The 18,175-nt window shown below is 39.8% G+C and overlaps 1 protein-coding gene across 2 annotated transcripts; it reads right to left on the bottom strand.

Annotated features, from left to right (window-relative positions):
• Nucleotides 1–3,526: 3,526 nt before the first annotated feature.
• Nucleotides 3,527–17,276, bottom strand: LOC120443153. Of its 2 annotated transcripts, none has more exons than XM_039621181.1 (2): nt 16,926–17,276; nt 3,527–4,941 (listed from the first exon to the last, which is right to left on the bottom strand). In XM_039621181.1, exon 2 carries the CDS (start codon nt 4,770–4,772, stop codon nt 3,816–3,818), a length of 957 nt encoding a protein of 318 aa, XP_039477115.1. In that variant the 5' UTR covers nt 4,773–4,941; nt 16,926–17,276; the 3' UTR covers nt 3,527–3,815. The 2 variants fall into 2 exon arrangements, with proteins under 2 accessions (XP_039477115.1, XP_039477114.1); XM_039621180.1 differs by lacking the exon at nt 16,926–17,276 and adding an exon at nt 9,467–9,830.
• Nucleotides 17,277–18,175: the final 899 nt, after the last annotated feature.

Raw genomic sequence — 18,175 nt, 5'->3', positions numbered from 1 at the left:
ATTTTTAGTTATGGATGGCATTTTCTAATTTCATTTTCAATTTTCATTTTTTATTTCAGTCATACCAAAATACTCCATCAGTAGTAAAATTAATTCAAAATGTAGTACAGTTCACAGATTGGGATGACTTGTTATTTGATGTATGCTTTACATCATGTTAATTCACCAGAATTAAACTTTACATCAGTCTAATTAATTGTTTGTGTAACAAAGATGTAATCAAAATAGATGAAAAAAATGTAGCTGAAACATTGAGCTGGTGAAATAATTTTATTCATGATAAAAATGCATCAGTATTATCAGTACGTTTACATTTATACTTTAATCAAATATTGCTGCAAAATTTGTAGTGTTTTTATATTGCTGTATTGGCACACTAACCAATGTCTTGCTAAAAAGTGATCCAGTCCTATTTGTCAGAAATGATTGCTGGTTTAAACTGCTGTAAATAACTTTTTGTCCAATAATCTGAACAGCGTGACAGAATGAAGAAGGAAGAATATATTTCGAACATATCTCTCACAAATGATATCAAGTCATTTTGAACCGGAAAGAACATTCCCATCACAAGATAGAAGCTGCAATCATGTTTTTTTGTCAGTGACTTTTATTTTTATTTTGTTTATTCGTTCTCATCCTACTAGGGATGCTAACATACTGGACCACTGTTGTACTGCTTTTTCAAGCTGGAACTACCACACTTAATTAGACTCACTGACAATGTCACATCATACATCAGTTTTTGTATGTATGAAAGGTCATGCAGACCATGACCTTTCATACATACAATAATAACAAACTGTGGTTTACTCCAAATCTGAGGAAGCTGGCCCTGTACAGGACCTGTACAAGCAGGCCAGAAACAAGCTGTGCAAAGAGATTAGGGTAGCTAAGAGGAGCTAATGTTAGAAGGTAAAAAAAAAGCTTGTCAGCCAACGACCCTGCATCAGTTTGGAGAGGCCTGCAGCACATCAGCAGTTACAGGAGTCCATTCCCCCACCCTGACAAGAATCCCAGAATGACTGATGACCGTAACACCGTCTACTGTAGATTTGAAAGACAACTATTCACACCTCCCATCTCTTCGCACTCAGCTCATACCTCCAGCCATCAGCGCCCTCCCCTCTTGCCCTCTACCTGCACAAAAGATCTGTGAGGAGGATGTGTCTGCTCTTCCAGAGACAGAAAATCAGGAAGGCTTTGGGATGTTTTGTTCCTCTCCTGTCTCAAAGTCTGTGCACTTATAGTTTGTATAGTTTCTTAGGACTTATTCCTGTAGTTTGTTCTTACTATTTTATATATTATACATATTTATATATATGAGAATGAGATTTTTAAGAAAGATCTGGCCAAGAGGGCACGAGAGATCGAAACAAATATAAGAAAACAGATCTATAAAGATTTTTTAAGTGGCCCAAGAGAACTGGTCTGGTTACAATGTGTTACCCAGAGTGGGTATAATCACGCTAAGTTATAAGGATACTTGAAAAACAAGTAATTATTTTACTTCTTGTATAATAACCCCTCCGTAAATCACGTTGACTTCCGACTATTTACAAATCAACGCTTTTTGTATGTTGTTTAAAATTAAAAAGCGTAGACTATGCGGCTATTATTGTAAACGTACGTGTCGATTTGTGTATCTAATTCAGGGGTGTCCAAACTTTTATCCCCGAGCCCACATACATAAAAATATAGGAGGGGCTGGGCCACTTACTAGAAATTAGGTATATAACCTTAACTGTAGTGTTTTAATGTTAGAAAAATCATTTAAAAGTGGTCAAATGTGTTATATTGTTGAATATAATTAAAGACAAAACTGCCTTCATCACAGTTTTCCATAAATGGATCTTTATTGATTTATTCAGAAAAAGCTTTGGTAGCTCATTCTCAGAACAGCAGCAGATTTCTTCTTGGACAGAAGATTTACAGTACAGAGGAAAAACAATAAAGGGGAAAATGGGACGGGTACATTTCAAGCTTATTATTTAAGTTCTTAGGCTTAGCAACACACCTATTAACGTTAGTTTGAAACGGTTATCAACATTAACAGACTGAACTGGACTTAATAACAGGAGTGCATATAATTTTAGTAAATTATTCTGGTGAGTATCAGCTGCGCTGGGTATGTAAATCGGGCCATCCAGCCGCGGTGCTCATCGTACGCCACTCGTGCCAGAAATCCGGACAAATGTCACTTGATCAAGGAGCAGATCTGCATCAGATGAGATCAGCTGACTTTGCGTGTGCGTGCGCTGTGCACAGCGGTGTGTACTCTGTGTGTTAACAAGAAAAACGCATATAAGAAAGTGGTGCGCAAAAGCAGGGTAGTGACAGAATTGATGCGCATTATTGATATTTGAAGCATGTGTACCTGCACATGCATGCATATTAACACGCGGGTACTGTGGAATGTAGTTTTTACTCACCTAAAGTGCTCGTGCTCTCGTCCACTCCCCGCAAAAAAAAAAAAAAATTAGCAGCTGTGCGGTGTCTGTGGCATCGGTGCTCTCATCGCATGCGATGGACTAAAAATCAAAAGCACAGCTTTATCAGACAGTTGCAGTTTAATGTTGGCTGACAGTCTTCAGTGCGTGGCACAACTGTATTTCTGGACATGCTGACGTTGTTGAAGTCCTGCACTTTTTCCGGGCACGTTATTTCGGTGACTTTAACGAGGCAGCGTTTTATGAGGTCTCCATCTGAAAAAGGCTTGCCATGTCTTGCGATGAGTTGGGCGACCTCATAACTGGCTATTGGAGCCTTTTCCTGGACAATTTGAGCACGAAAAAAATACTGTTGCTGACCCCGCAGGATAGCTACCCTTTGCTTTAATTTCTGCTCTCGATCAGCACCAGTGTAGGATGCATAGGCCTGATGTTTGGTTTCATAATGACGTCGTACATTATACTCTTTCATAACTGCCACAGTTTCAGTGCAGATCAAACAGACACACTTTCCCTTTAATTCTTTGAAAAAATATTCACTCTCCCACCGTGTCTGAAATTTTCTGCACTCACTTTCTACCTTTTGCTTCTTTGGTTCTGCCATGTTTGGTAACTTGGGGTAAATTTCTTCTGTGATTGTCCTTTTTGGTAGACCAACTGCCTTGATCAACAGTAGCTCCCCCTGGTGTTAAAACTAAGAAGTGCAATACACCCAAGCAAAAGTTGAAGTGCGGGCCATTTTCTATTCTATTTATAAAATTAATTGAGGGCCAATTAAAAATGGACCGCGGGCCAAGTCGGACTTTGGACACCCCTGCTTTAGACAGTTTTTCAACTCTCAGTAATGCCATAGTGATCGTTTGATATATGGACCTGCAGCGGAGTTTAGGCCCAGACACGGCTAGTGACGTTAGACTTAACGACCGATACAGTTGTTAATTTTTTTTTTTTTTTTTTTTACTGTTCCAATTTTCTTTTTTTTTGTTAAACTTTATTTAACAAACAATGAGTATACAACATACGAACAGATGAAGTATACAAAACAACAGAACATGAACACACAAAGCCAGGGTAAAAGTTACAAGAATACACGCAAAAATTCACAGATATATATTGTTTTGAGAGCCTTTTTGTTAGTAGAGTCTGATATTGATTGTATATACATTTCCACATCCTTAAAAAAATGACAGAAATATGGTGTTTTGTTAGTAAACTTACATTTATGGATAAAAAATTTAGCTAAAAGTATTAACAAATTTATCATAAAAAAAACATTTATCATTCCTCTTGGGGAACTTAAAGAAACAGAATAAAACATTTTCCCATCGTAAAGAAAATTCCCTTAAAATATGGACAATAACAAAACTGCTAAATTCCTTCCAGAATCTCTGTGTAAAAGAACAGTAACAAAAAAGGTGTCACAGTTTCTGGATGATCCCCACAGAAAGTACAGTTAGTATTTATATCTCTTTTAAATTTTACCATGTAGTGACTGGCTGGATAACATTTATGTAGAATTTTAAATGAGACTTCCTTCACCTTATTTACAATCAAATATTTATGGGGGATCATCCAGACTGTCTTCCACTTGATATCTGGAACATATCGGTTCCAGTAAGATATTACATATGGGAGAGAGACGACATCTTCTTGGAATAAACTACGTTTTCTCTTATTGCTGTTACCAAGTTCCTGTGAAAAGCAGATTGTTCCTATTGGTGACTCAGCTGGATCAGGGAGAGTGACTGAGGTAGATATTGAGCTGTCAGTGTTTTTATATAACATTAGAGTCCCTGAGGGTATGGCACCAAGCACCATTGAGAATTCCTGAACACTGATTGGAAAATTATATAGTGCAATGAAGTCGTTGTAAGTAAGTAGTTGTCCCTCTTTATTAACCAGCTGAGCCACCAATAGGATCCCATTTTGGACCCACGTTTCCAGGAAAAGTGATTTATTTTTAAATAAAATGTCTCTGTTGTTCCAGATAAGGTATTTGTGAGGTGAGAAGTTGTGTTTATAAATGAGGGTCCACGCTAAGAGGACTTGCTTATGGAAGGATGAAAGTTTTACAGGGAGTTTCTCAACATTGTAATTACAATTTAAAATAAAATTAAAGCCACCAAAACGAGAGAAAATATGATATGGTATAAAGTTCCAGATAGAGGTAGGGTTTTTAAGAAAATGTTTAGCCCAATTAATTTTGAAAGTGTTATTTAAAGTAGAAAAGTCTAAGACGTTAAGCCCACCTGACTCGTACTTATTCATGACAACAGTTTTTCTAATATAATGCGTACGGTTTTTCCATATAAAATTAAACAGCATACGGTCAATATCTTTACTAATTTTCTTATCCAGATGTAAGGAGAGAGCAGCATATGTTAATCGGGATATCTCGTCAGCTTTAGTAATTAACACTCTACCTTTCAACGACAAGTCCCTTTGCAGCCACTGGTTGAACTTTTTTAGGGTTTTCTGTATAATTGGAGTGAAGTTTGACGAGCATCTTGATTTTTGGTCTTTGGATATCTATCTGTTTTAGAACGCTCAGAGCCATGGGACAACCAGACTTCATTCCACCTCCTGGAATATCTTTCCAACTCAGATATTCTCTGTTGGCAGTTGTCCACTCGACCTTCCTCTTTAGTTACTTTTTTTTTTTCCAGGTCGCAAACTTTCCCCTTCATATCTTTCATTTCCGCGCACACAAAATCAATCGTCTTTTTCAGACCCTCAATCTGGAGCGTATTCTCTTTCACCATGTTCGAGTTTTCTCTCACCATGCTCTCAATGTTATCAGACCTGGAGTTAATTAATGCCGACAAACTGGAAATTATCTGGTTTACATCAACTGCGTCAGAGCTGCTGCGTTCGTACATCACCTTCTTCGGAGCTGGCGATTTAAGAGGTGTGACAGGGAGAGGTGGGAACTCATCCATTTCTTCTTCGGCTAACGTGAGTGCCACCGTAGTAGCTGCGTAGTTATGGAAGCTATCCATTAGCATGTTGCTGGGCGTAGCACTCTCCTCGTTAGCATTCTCAGGCGCTATCTTAGACTTGGAACTTTCTGCTGCTTCTTGCCCTATGATTGCTGTATTTCACTTGTTTAGTCAACTGTTAGTGTTAGCAGCATAAAGTTGAGGTTTTACCGTTGTTCACGAACTTTCTGTGCAGACCTCGGTAGAGAGCGTCTACTCACTCCGCCATCTTGGCACGCCCCCTCTACAGTTGTTAATTTTGACTGTGATGTTCTGTGACATCACTGAATTCTCTTTGATGACAGCTGTAGGGGCCGGAGCCAGGTTTCACGAGAAGTCACAAATACACCCCATGTACACAAACTGTAAGCGCTACATGAGTAGATAACTTGTTGTACTTGATAACTTTGCACGGACAATATAAATACAAATTAAATACATTCATTTAAAAATGGCTGCCACACTAGAATTACAGCAAAAACAACTTGAAAAATTTAAAAAAAAGGAAAAACGCCTCATGGCTGAAAACAAGGACCAACAGAAAAAATATCTGAATTTGTTAAAGTGTGTAGGGAACAAGTGGCGGATATTGATAGACTTAAACGGAAGCCTGCGCCCATCTTTCTGAAATAGACCGACTAAGAAAACGTATGGTTAAATGTGAGATAAAGCCTGCAGGATCAGAAAAGTTGACTGAATCGGGCAAATATGAGAAAGAAATCCTGGATCTTCAAAAGAAATGCAAAGACCTGGAAAGGAAACATGCCACTGAAAAAAAGAGACGGGAGGAGAAAGAAAAGACGTGGAATTTCTGTCTCCCTTCAAGTCAAAATCAACACACTGAGCAAAGAAAATGAGGTCCTGAAGCAAAAGTTAAGTCAGGTGACCGCTGAAAAAGACGTAAAAGTAAAAGAACTGAAGGAAAAAAAAGAACAGATAAAAAAAGAGCTTAGAGTCCAGGACCAGCTCAAAGAAGAGAGGCTAAACTTTGAAAAAAGGACATCGGAATATCTTGAAGAGGCTAGCATGTTGTTTCAATGTAGAGACAGACTTAAAACAGTGGAGGAGCAAGCAGAGAAATTAAAGGCTGAACTTAAAAAATGGCAAAAAAAAGCAGAGGAGTTTGAAGAGAAAAAGAACAGGGTAACTATGGAGAAACACGCATTGATAATGAAAAATAATGAACTGTCAGATCTGCTTTTGGCAAAGGACTTTGATAGTAACAAGTTAGCAAAAGAGTTAAAAGAGAAAATAGTGGAAATAGAAAGTGAGACAACGAAAGCCTCAAAGCAGTGTTCTAGTGTGCAACACCTGGAGAAAGTCCTGCAGCTGAAAACAGAACAAATAGCCAAACTTGAACGCGAGAGGCAGAAATCCTTTAAGAAAATGACGTCCCAAGATAATGAGATTGTCCGTCTGAGAAATGCTCTCACAGAAACAGAACACAGACTTAAAATACAGATGACAAATGATGACTTTTTGCCTCAGCGTGAAACACTTAATAAGGAGTTGTCTGAGGCTAAGACCGTGATCAGCCAATTTAAGGACACCATAAAGTCGCTGACAAAAGACACAGAAGAAAAGGATAACGAACGAGAAAAGATTCAAGCAGAGCTATCCAAGTCTCAGACCAGGTATTTTGCTGTGAAAAATCAACTGGAGCTCGTCAAACAAAAGCAGGCAGAAGCGCCCAGAGACGGCACAGGCCAAACAACTTGCCTGTGTCGAGGAGGAGCGCAACGTAGTTAAGAAAAGGCTGGGCCAGATTTTGACAGACAAAGAAAAGGTGGACAAAGAGCTCACACACTATAAAAAGATGGTGTTTCAGCAGGAGCAAAAAATTAAACAGCTGGAAACTGAAAATCAATTGAGTTCAATTCAAAGACAAACGATTGAAGGACAAAAGAGGAAATTGACGGTCTGACGAAGCAGATAAAGGACCTGCGTGAGGAGATTTCCTTAAAGCCTACCACTGAGTTCCGCAAACACGTTGCAGAAATGGAGGAAAAAGTCTCGCAGTGGCTAACAAACAAACTTAACGCTAAAAGAAAAATGCACATGTCCAGTCGCACATTAGTAGTTGACCAGCGCCGCTGGACCGCTTGCTATGCAAATATAAACAACTGGTCACAGAAAAGACAAAGAAAATAAAGAACTGCGGTCGATGCTGAATCAGGAGGCTGCACTTCAAAACAAAGATGCCATAGAGAAACTCCACAGATGTGAGTGGAAAATCGCGAACTCAAAAAGCAGTTAGAAACAACACAGCGAATCCTTTCTGTATATGAGGCTAAGAACACCAGCCTTGTTGAAGAAAATAAACACCTGACACTTGAGGTGAGCGCAAAGCACACCCCGCTACCTCCTATTTCCACCAAGGCCAAGTCAAACTGTATGGCGAAATCATATGAGCAGTCTGAGGTTGGGCGCCAACCAGATTCATGTGCAGTATTCCCCAAAAGACAGAAAAACGTTTTTTCACCTCCTCCCTCTCGTAGGCAAAACATTGCAGAATTTGAGCAGCAGGCCCCTCAAATTAACCAACAACTCTGCTAAGATTACGCAACAGATGCCCAAAATTAACCAACACACCCCATAATTAAGTAACAGACCCCGTCAGCCCAGTCGCCACACCACTAAGGAACCTGCCGACCTGTTCCCACACCAGAAAGCACAATTAGAACCAATCATTCCCTTTCATACACTGAAAGAAATAATCAGTTTTAGGCTGGTCAACAAACATAAATTGACTTTTCTTAAATAAACATCAACACTAAGGGATATGGTTAAAAACATTACTTAAAATACACTGGAGGCAGTTACATCTCTAACACAGGAGGGCCTGTATTTGCTATAACACCAAAAATATTAGACAACAGAAAACAATAACATCTGTTTGCTGTGAGGAAGTGACATGAACACATTCCATCTGTGTCACTACCTCACCCCAACCAGCCATGCAGATGGCTGCCCCTTCCTGAGCCTGGTTCTGCGGAGGTCTCTGCCTGTTAACAGGCAGTTTTTCCTCCCCACTGTCGCCAAGTGCTTGCTCATAGGGGGTCCTCGGATTGTTGGGGTTTCTCTGTAATATTGTAGGGTCTTTACCTTACAATATAAAGTGCCTTGAAGCAGCGCCTTGTCAACAGGCATTTTGCAAATAAAATTTAATTGGACTGAACTGATTTCCTTTGGTTTATTAAGTCTGAGTGGTTGTATTTGAGCACTTTGATCGACTTATATTCATTGTATTCATTCCTTAAAACAGCTACTAATTCAAAACTTTCCACAGTGATTCTAAAAGAAAGCAAAGGCAGGAAGTACCAAAGCACAAATACTTAGTTACTTAGTTACAAATATTTAGTATAGAGTATGTTTGGGGAGTGTGATTGTGTGTACAGTGTCCATATGTGTCTGTCTCCACGTTGGGTGAGTGCCGAATATTTGTCTGTGTCCATGAGGGTGGGAATGCACGTTTCTGCCTGTGTGTGTGCCTGTTCGTCTGTCTATATGTCAGGTTGGGTCTTAGACTCCACCTCTCTGTCTGGGTACATCTCAGGCCCTCCAAGGTATGGAGGCCTATCTCCCCTCACCACACTCCCTGCCGGGTGACCCCTTGTCTGGGGCTCTCCTCAGCTCTTCCCAGGAGGGTGGCACGGTTTTGCCCCTCCGATGATCGTCCTGGGCTCTCGCACTCTGGGGCCTGGATCTTCTCCATGCCTGCTTCATGCACTGGGGACGGGGCTGTAGCTCCCACACCGTCTAGCAGCAGAAACGCAGTTACATGGAGAAACCTTTTGAATACAAACGCACTCATCCACACAGGTGTGCACACAGGTGTACGCATGGGTGTTCACAGACACAAACTACACCTGTCTTGGCTGCTACCTCAAAGGACATTGTGTGCTGTTGATGCTGCGTGCTGCACAATAACATTCAATATTTAGTATCTACTGTTATTTACTCTTTGTTTTTCTTTGTTTACTCTTTATTTACTCACATACTCTTGAACGCTTTTAGGGTTTCTGTATAATTGAAGTGAAGTTTGAGGAGCATCTTGATTTTTGGTCTTTGGATATCAACAGTCCCAAGTATGTGACTTCTTGTTTAACAGAAATATTACAGATAGTATTTGCAGGGCAGTCTTTAATTGCTAGTAACTCACACTTTCTTAGATTTAGGCATAAACCAGAGGCCTCAGAGAAATCATTAATCACACTAAGGGCTGGAGGGATTTGGTTTGCATTCTTCAAGAAGAGTGTGGTGTCATCGGCTAACTGGCTGATGACGAGCTCCTTATCAGCTATGGTGATTCCCTGTACAACACTGTTTGAGATATTAGTTGCAAGAATTTGTGTACAAAGTAAAAATAAATATGGTGAAATAGGACATCCTTGGCGAATACCACGTTTCAGATCAAATCTCGGTGGAGCCGTTAATCATTTTAATAGAACTATTGCCATTCGTGTATAAGGTTTTGACAGCTTTACAGGAAAATTCACCAAAGCCAAATTTTTCCAAAGAGTAGAAAATAAATTGATGTTCAATTGTATCAAAAGCCTTATAAAAATCCAGGAAGAGAATGAAGCTATTGTCAGGTACCAAATCAGAGTAATCAAGTAAATCCAGAACCAGTCTAATGTTATTAGAAATGTGTCTATTTCTCATAAAGCCTGATTGTGTCTCATCAATAATTGTGTCCAAGACCTCTTTAATTCTGTTAGCAAGTATTAAAGCCATAATCTTATAGTCATTATTGAGCAAGGAGATGGGTCTCCAATTATCAATAAAAAGTAAGTCTTTGTTTGGTTTTGGAATAAGTGTTATGAGACCTTGAGTAAGAGTAGGAGGGAGGGTGTTATTCTCTATACTTTCTGTGAAAACCTGCAGTAAAAACGGAGCCAGGAGATTAGAAAATGATTTATAAAACTCTGCAGTCAAACCATCTGTGCCAGGAGATTTATTGGCCTTAAGTGCAGAAATGGAAGTACAGACTTCCTCCACAGTCAGAGGGCTGTCACAATAACTCCTATCTTCCACAACAATAGTTTTTAGGTTTTTAATATTATTGAAAAATCGCGTTGAGACAACATCATTATATTTTGAGTTATATAGTTTAGAATAAAATTCGGCACAGAAATATGAAATTTCTCTAGGATTGTCGGAGACAACGCCATTAATATTTAGTTGATGAATAGAGTTTGTTTTTGATCTGTATTTTTCAAGCCTGAAAAAGTAAGCAGAATTTTGTTCACCCTCCTCCAGCCACCTCTTCCTGGATCTTACAAAAGCACCCTCAGCCTTGCGTCGATATAAACCGTCCAATTTATTTTGAAGTTCTAGTAAAGTTAATTTATCTTCCTCTGAGATTTCTTCTGGGGACTTCTGGTAATAAGAGGCAATTCTGCTTATCACTTCTTGTTCTTCAGCTTTCCTTAATTTAGTAATTTGACTCCCATATCTTCTCAAGAATTTGCATGCTTCAAATTTAAAAACTTCCCAATTGGTACAAAAGGACTTCTCTCTGTTAGCTTTATTCCAATAATAAACAATTAATTTATTAATCTGCATGTTAACCATCTTATCTTTTAGTAAAGAATTATTTAACTTCCAATAAGAGAATTTATGAGGTATATTATCTAGTGTAAACATTTGGACGCTAATGTGAATTGCTCTATGATCAGTGAGGGGTGGCAAGTATATTAACAGTAATATTATCTTTATCAATACAGTCAGAAACAAGCCAAAAGTCAATACGTGATTGCCTGGATCCTGTCTTATTGCTCCAAGTAAAGAGTCTATCGTCTGGAAATTTTTCTCTCCAAATATCCGCAACATTAAATTTTCCCATAAAATTTTTTAAGTTTGCACTGTATGAAGACTGCTGCCCTGGAGGCCACCTATCAACCATATTATCTAAAGCAATGTTAAAGTCTCCACCAATTAAGAGGACTGAATTTGGGTATTTGGAGAGCCAGAAAGTAATTCTTTCTTCTAAGGAGTCAAGTAATTTATCATTTTCAGTTTTATTATTGTAACCATATATATTTACTGCAATGAAAGTACTGTTATTGTGTCTGATTATTGATCAGAGGTAGTGTCCTAAGGTGTCACAGTCAGAATGTAACACATCCCCAGAAAAAGAATTTTTAAGCGTGGCAACTCCAGCAGAACGCTCAGAGCCATGGGACAACCAGACTTCATTACCCCATTGAGATTTCCAAAATTTGTATCAGCAGGTGTGGAATGACTCTCTTGGAAAAAGCAAAATCTGTTTTAAATTGTTTGGCAAACAAAAACAAAGCTTTATGCTTTACATGTTTGTCTTAAACCCCTGGTATTAAGAGAAACAAATGAAAAAGACAAAGTTATTAGAAAAAAGAAAGAGAAAAAGTAAGTTCTAAACTTCTACAGCTAAGAATAGATCTATAGAATAAGGGGACCGGGTGCTGCACAATTTAGGTAATAGAACAGTAAAAACCCTGAGTGACTAAGCTTATAAAAATATAGTACTTAACTATCTGCTATGGTTCAAATCTAGCTTTTTATAGAAAAAAACACTCTTCAACACAAAATAAAACTTTAACCTGAGGGTGAAAATATCAAGTTCACCATGTAAACAATCTTACAGAAATGTCATTTTGGAGACTGAAAAAGCGTCTCTATCAAGGAGGGAAAACTTCTGATCCACTGATGAATCCTCGGCCTCCCACGAAATAAGCCGACCTATCCTTACGGGCTTTGTCTATCATCGGCCACAGTTTGTCACGACGTTCTCTGTCCTCCCTGGACAGATCTTCAGCGAACCTCAAATGATTGTCCTGCAGGTAGGAGGATGTTTTGGCTGCTTTCCATACAGCATCTCTGTAGATTCGGGAGGTGAACTGCACGATGATGCCTCTGGGTCTGGTGCTACCTTGTCGCTTGGCTCCGAGTCGGTGTCGATGACGTCAGGCAGCCTATGATTTTGCTCTGGCAGAACAGACTGGCATATCTCGATCACCTTTCCCCTTACGTCTTCTTTCTCAGCCTCCTTGACTCCATGTAGTCTGAGATTCCACCTCCTGGAATATCTTTCCAACTCAGATATTCTCTGTTGGCAGTTGTCCACTCGACCTTCCTCTTTAGTTACTTTTTTTTTTTTCCAGGTCGCAAACTTTCCCTTCATATCTTTCATTTCCGCGCACACAAAATCAATCGTCTTTTTCAGACCCTCAATCTGGAGCGTATTCTCTTTCACCATGTTCGAGTTTTCTCTCACCATGCTCTCAATGTTATCAGACCTGGAGTTAATTAATGCCGACAAACTGGAAATTATCTGGTTTACATCAACTGCGTCAGAGCTGCTGCGTTCGTACATCACCTTCTTCGGAGCTGGCGATTTAAGAGGTGTGACAGGGAGAGGTGGAACTCATCCATTTCTTCTTCGGCTAACGTGAGTGCCACCGTAGTAGCTGCGTAGTTATGGAAGCTATCCATTAGCATGTTGCTGGGCGTAGCACTCTCCTCGTTAGCATTCTCAGGCGCTATCTTAGACTTGGAACTTTCTGCTGCTTCTTGCCCTATGATTGCTGTATTTCACTTGTTTAGTCAACTGTTAGTGTTAGCAGCATAAAGTTGAGGTTTTACCGTTGTTCACGAACTTTCTGTGCAGACCTCGGTAGAGAGCGTCTACTCACTCCGCCATCTTGGCACGCCCCTCTACAGTTGTTAATTTTGACTGTGATGTTCTGTGACATCACTGAATTCTCTTTGATGACAGCTGTAGGGGCCGGAGCCAGGTTTCACGAGAAGTCACAAATACACCCCATGTACACAAACTGTAAGCGCTACATGAGTAGATAACTTGTTGTACTTGATAACTTTGCACGGACAATATAAATACAAATTAAATACATTCATTTAAAAATGGCTGCCACACTAGAATTACAGCAAAAACAACTTGAAAAATTTAAAAAAAGGAAAAACGCCTCATGGCTGAAAACAAGGACCAACAGAAAAAATATCTGAATTTGTTAAAGTGTGTAGGGAACAAGTGGCGGATATTGATAGACTTAAACGGGAAGCCTGCGCCCATCTTTCTGAAATAGACCGACTAAGAAAACGTATGGTTAAATGTGAGATAAAGCCTGCAGGATCAGAAAAGTTGACTGAATCGGGCAAATATGAGAAAGAAATCCTGGATCTTCAAAAGAAATGCAAAGACCTGGAAAGGAAACATGCCACTGAAAAAAAAGAGACGGGAGGAGAAAGAAAAGACGTGGAATTTCTGTCTCCCTTCAAGTCAAAATCAACACACTGAGCAAAGAAAATGAGGTCCTGAAGCAAAAGTTAAGTCAGGTGACCGCTGAAAAAGACGTAAAAGTAAAAGAACTGAAGGAAAAAAAGAACAGATAAAAAAAGAGCTTAGAGTCCAGGACCAGCTCAAAGAAGAGAGGCTAAACTTTGAAAAAGGACATCGGAATATCTTGAAGAGGCTAGCATGTTGTTTCAATGTAGAGACAGACTTAAAACAGTGGAGGAGCAAGCAGAGAAATTAAAGGCTGAACTTAAAAAATGGCAAAAAAAAGCAGAGGAGTTTGAAGAGAAAAAGAACAGGGTAACTATGGAGAAACACGCATTGATAATGAAAATAATGAACTGTCAGATCTGCTTTTGGCAAAGGACTTTGATAGTAACAAGTTAGCAAAAGAGTTAAAAGAGAAAATAGTGGAAATAGAAAGTGAGACAACGAAAGCCTCAAAGCAGTGTTCTAGTGTGCAACACCTGGAGAAAGTCCTGCAGCTGAAAACAGAACAAATAGCCAAACTTGAACGCGAGAGGCAGAAATCCTTTAAGAAAATGACGTCCCAAGATAATGAGATTGTCCGTCTGAGAAATGCTCTCACAGAAACAGAACACAGACTTAAAATACAGATGACAAATGATGACTTTTTGCCTCAGCGTGAAACACTTAATAAGGAGTTGTCTGAGGCTAAGACCGTGATCAGCCAATTTAAGGACACCATAAAGTCGCTGACAAAAGACACAGAAGAAAAGGATAACGAACGAGAAAAGATTCAAGCAGAGCTATCCAAGTCTCAGACCAGGTATTTTGCTGTGAAAAATCAACTGGAGCTCGTCAAACAAAAGCAGGCAGAAGCGCAGACGGCACAGGCCAAACAACTTGCCTGTGTCGAGGAGGAGCGCAACGTAGTTAAGAAAAGGCTGGGCCAGATTTTGACAGACAAAGAAAAGGTGGACAAAGAGCTCACACACTATAAAAAGATGGTGTTTCAGCAGGAGCAAAAAATTAAACAGCTGGAAACTGAAAATCAATTGAGTTCAATTCAAAGACAAACGATTGAAGGACAAAAGAGGAAATTGACGGTCTGACGAAGCAGATAAAGGACCTGCGTGAGGAGATTTCCTTAAAGCTCTACCACTGAGTTCCGCAAACACGTTGCAGAAATGGAGGAAAAGTCTCGCAGTGGCTAACAAACAAACTTAACGCTAAAAGAAAAATGCACATGTCCAGTCGCACATTAGTAGTTGACCAGCGCCGCCGGGACCGCTTGCTATGCAAATATAAACAACTGGTCACAGAAAAAGACAAAGAAAATAAAGAACTGCGGTCGATGCTGAATCAGGAGGCTGCACTTCAAAACAAAGATGCCATAGAGAAACTCCACAGATGTGAGTGGAAAAATCGCGAACTCAAAAAGCAGTTAGAAACAACACAGCGAATCCTTTCTGTATATGAGGCTAAGAACACCAGCCTTGTTGAAGAAAATAAACACCTGACACTTGAGGTGAGCGCAAAGCACACCCCGCTACCTCCTATTTCCACCAAGGCCAAGTCAAACTGTATGGCGAAATCATATGAGCAGTCTGAGGTTGGGCGCTCAACCAGATTCATGTGCAGTATTCCCCAAAAGACAGAAAAAACGTTTTTTCACCTCCCTCCTCTCGTAGGCAAAACATTGCAGAATTTGAGCAGCAGGCCCCTCAAATTAACCAACAACTCTGCTAAGATTACGCAACAGATGCCCAAAATTAACCAACACACCCCCATAATTAAGTAACAGACCCGTCAGCCCAGTCGCCACACCACTAAGGAACCTGCCGACCTGTTCCCACACCAGAAAGCACAATTAGAACCAATCATTCCCTTTCATACACTGAAAGAAATAATCAGTTTTTAGGCTGGTCAACAAACATAAATTGACTTTTTCTTAAATAAACATCAACACTAAGGGATATGGTTAAAAACATTACTTAAAATACACTGGAGGCAGTTACATCTCTAACACAGGAGGGCCTGTATTTGCTATAACACCAAAAATATTAGACAACAGAAAACAATAACATCTGTTTGCTGTGAGGAAGTGACATGAACACATTCCATCTGTGTCACTACCTCACCCCCAACCAGCCATGCAGATGGCTGCCCTTCCTGAGCCTGGTTCTGCCGGAGGTCTCTGCCTGTTAACAGGCAGTTTTTCCTCCCACTGTCGCCAAGTGCTTGCTCATAGGGGTCCTCGGATTGTTGGGGTTTCTCTGTAATATTGTAGGTCTTTACCTTACAATATAAAGTGCCTTGAAGCAGCGCCTTGTCAACAGGCATTTTGCAAATAAAATTTAATTGGACTGAACTGATTTCCTTTGGTTTATTAAGTCTGAGTGGTTGTATTTGAGCACTTTGATCGACTTATATTCATTGTATTCATTCCTTAAAACAGCTACTAATTCAAAACTTTCCACAGTGATTCTAAAAGAAAGCAAAGGCAGGAAGTACCAAAGCACAAATACTTAGTTACTTAGTTACAAATATTTAGTATAGAGTATGTTTGGGGAGTGTGATTGTGTGTACAGTGTCCATATGTGTCTGTCTCCACGTTGGGTGAGTGCCGAATATTTGTCTGTGTCCATGAGGGTGGGAATGCACGTTTCTGCCTGTGTGTGTGCCTGTTCGTCTGTCTATATGTCAGGTTGGGTCTTAGACTCCACCTCTCTGTCTGGGTACATCTCAGGCCCTCCAAGGTATGGAGGCCTATCTCCCCTCACCACACTCCCTGCCGGGTGACCCCTTGTCTGGGGCTCTCCTCAGCTCTTCCCAGGAGGGTGGCACGGTTTTGCCCCTCCGATGATCGTCCTTGGGCTCTCGCACTCTGGGGCCTGGATCTTCTCCATGCCTGCTTCATGCACTGGGGGACGGGGGCTGTAGCTCCCCACACCGTCTAGCAGCAGAAACGCAGTTACATGGAGAAACCTTTTGAATACAAACGCACTCATCCACACAGGTGTGCACACAGGTGTACGCATGGGTGTTCACAGACACAAACTACACCTGTCTTGGCTGCTACCTCAAAGGACATTGTGTGCTGTTGATGCTGCGTGCTGCACAATAACATTCAATATTTAGTATCTACTGTTATTTACTCTTTGTTTTTTCTTTGTTTACTCTTTATTTACTCACATACTCTTGAACGTTTTTAGGGTTTTCTGTATAATTGAAGTGAAGTTTGAGGAGCATCTTGATTTTTGGTCTTTGGATATCAACAGTCCCAAGTATGTGACTTCTTGTTTAACAGAAATATTACAGATAGTATTTGCAGGGCAGTCTTTAATTGCTAGTAACTCACACTTTCTTAGATTTAGGCATAAACCAGAGGCCTCAGAGAAATCATTAATCACACTAAGGGCTGGAGGGATTTGGTTTGCATTCTTCAAGAAGAGTGTGGTGTCATCGGCTAACTGGCTGATGACGAGCTCCTTATCAGCTATGGTGATTCCCTGTACAACACTGTTTGAGATATTAGTTGCAAGAATTTGTGTACAAAGTAAAAAATAAATATGGTGAAATAGGACATCCTTGGCGAATACCACGCTTTCAGATCAAATCTCGGGTGGAGCCGTTAATCATTTTAATAGAACTATTGCCATTCGTGTATAAGGTTTTGACAGCTTTACAGGAAAATTCACCAAAGCCAAATTTTTCCAAAGAGTAGAAAATAAATTGATGTTCAATTGTATCAAAAGCCTTATAAAAATCCAGGAAGAGAATGAAGCTATTGTCAGGTACCAAATCAGAGTAATCAAGTAAATCCAGAACCAGTCTAATGTTATTAGAAATGTGTCTATTTCTCATAAAGCCTGATTGTGTCTCATCAATAATTGTGTCCAAGACCTCTTTAATTCTGTTAGCAAGTATTAAAGCCATAATCTTATAGTCATTATTGAGCAAGGAGATGGGTCTCCAATTATCAATAAAAAGTAAGTCTTTGTTTGGTTTTGGAATAAGTGTTATGAGACCTTGAGTAAGAGTAGGAGGGAGGGTGTTATTCTCTATACTTTCTGTGAAAACCTGCAGTAAAAACGGAGCCAGGAGATTAGAAAATGATTTATAAAACTCTGCAGTCAAACCATCTGTGCCAGGAGATTTATTGGCCTTAAGTGCAGAAATGGAAGTACAGACTTCCTCCACAGTCAGAGGGCTGTCACAATAACTCCTATCTTCCACAACAATAGTTTTTAGGTTTTTAATATTATTGAAAAATCGCGTTGAGACAACATCATTATATTTTGAGTTGTATAGTTTAGAATAAAATTCGCACAGAAATATGAAATTTCTCTAGGATTGTCGGAGACAACGCCATTAATATTTAGTTGATGAATAGAGTTTGTTTTTGATCTGTATTTTTCAAGCCTGAAAAAGTAAGCAGAATTTTGTTCACCCTCCTCCAGCCACCTCTTCCTGGATCTTACAAAAGC

This window comes from Oreochromis aureus, linkage group 12 (genome assembly GCF_013358895.1).
Source record: "Oreochromis aureus strain Israel breed Guangdong linkage group 12, ZZ_aureus, whole genome shotgun sequence".
In the NCBI taxonomy this organism is placed as follows: Eukaryota; Metazoa; Chordata; class Actinopteri; order Cichliformes; family Cichlidae; genus Oreochromis; species Oreochromis aureus.
This window is presented reverse-complemented; position numbering and strand designations above follow the sequence as displayed.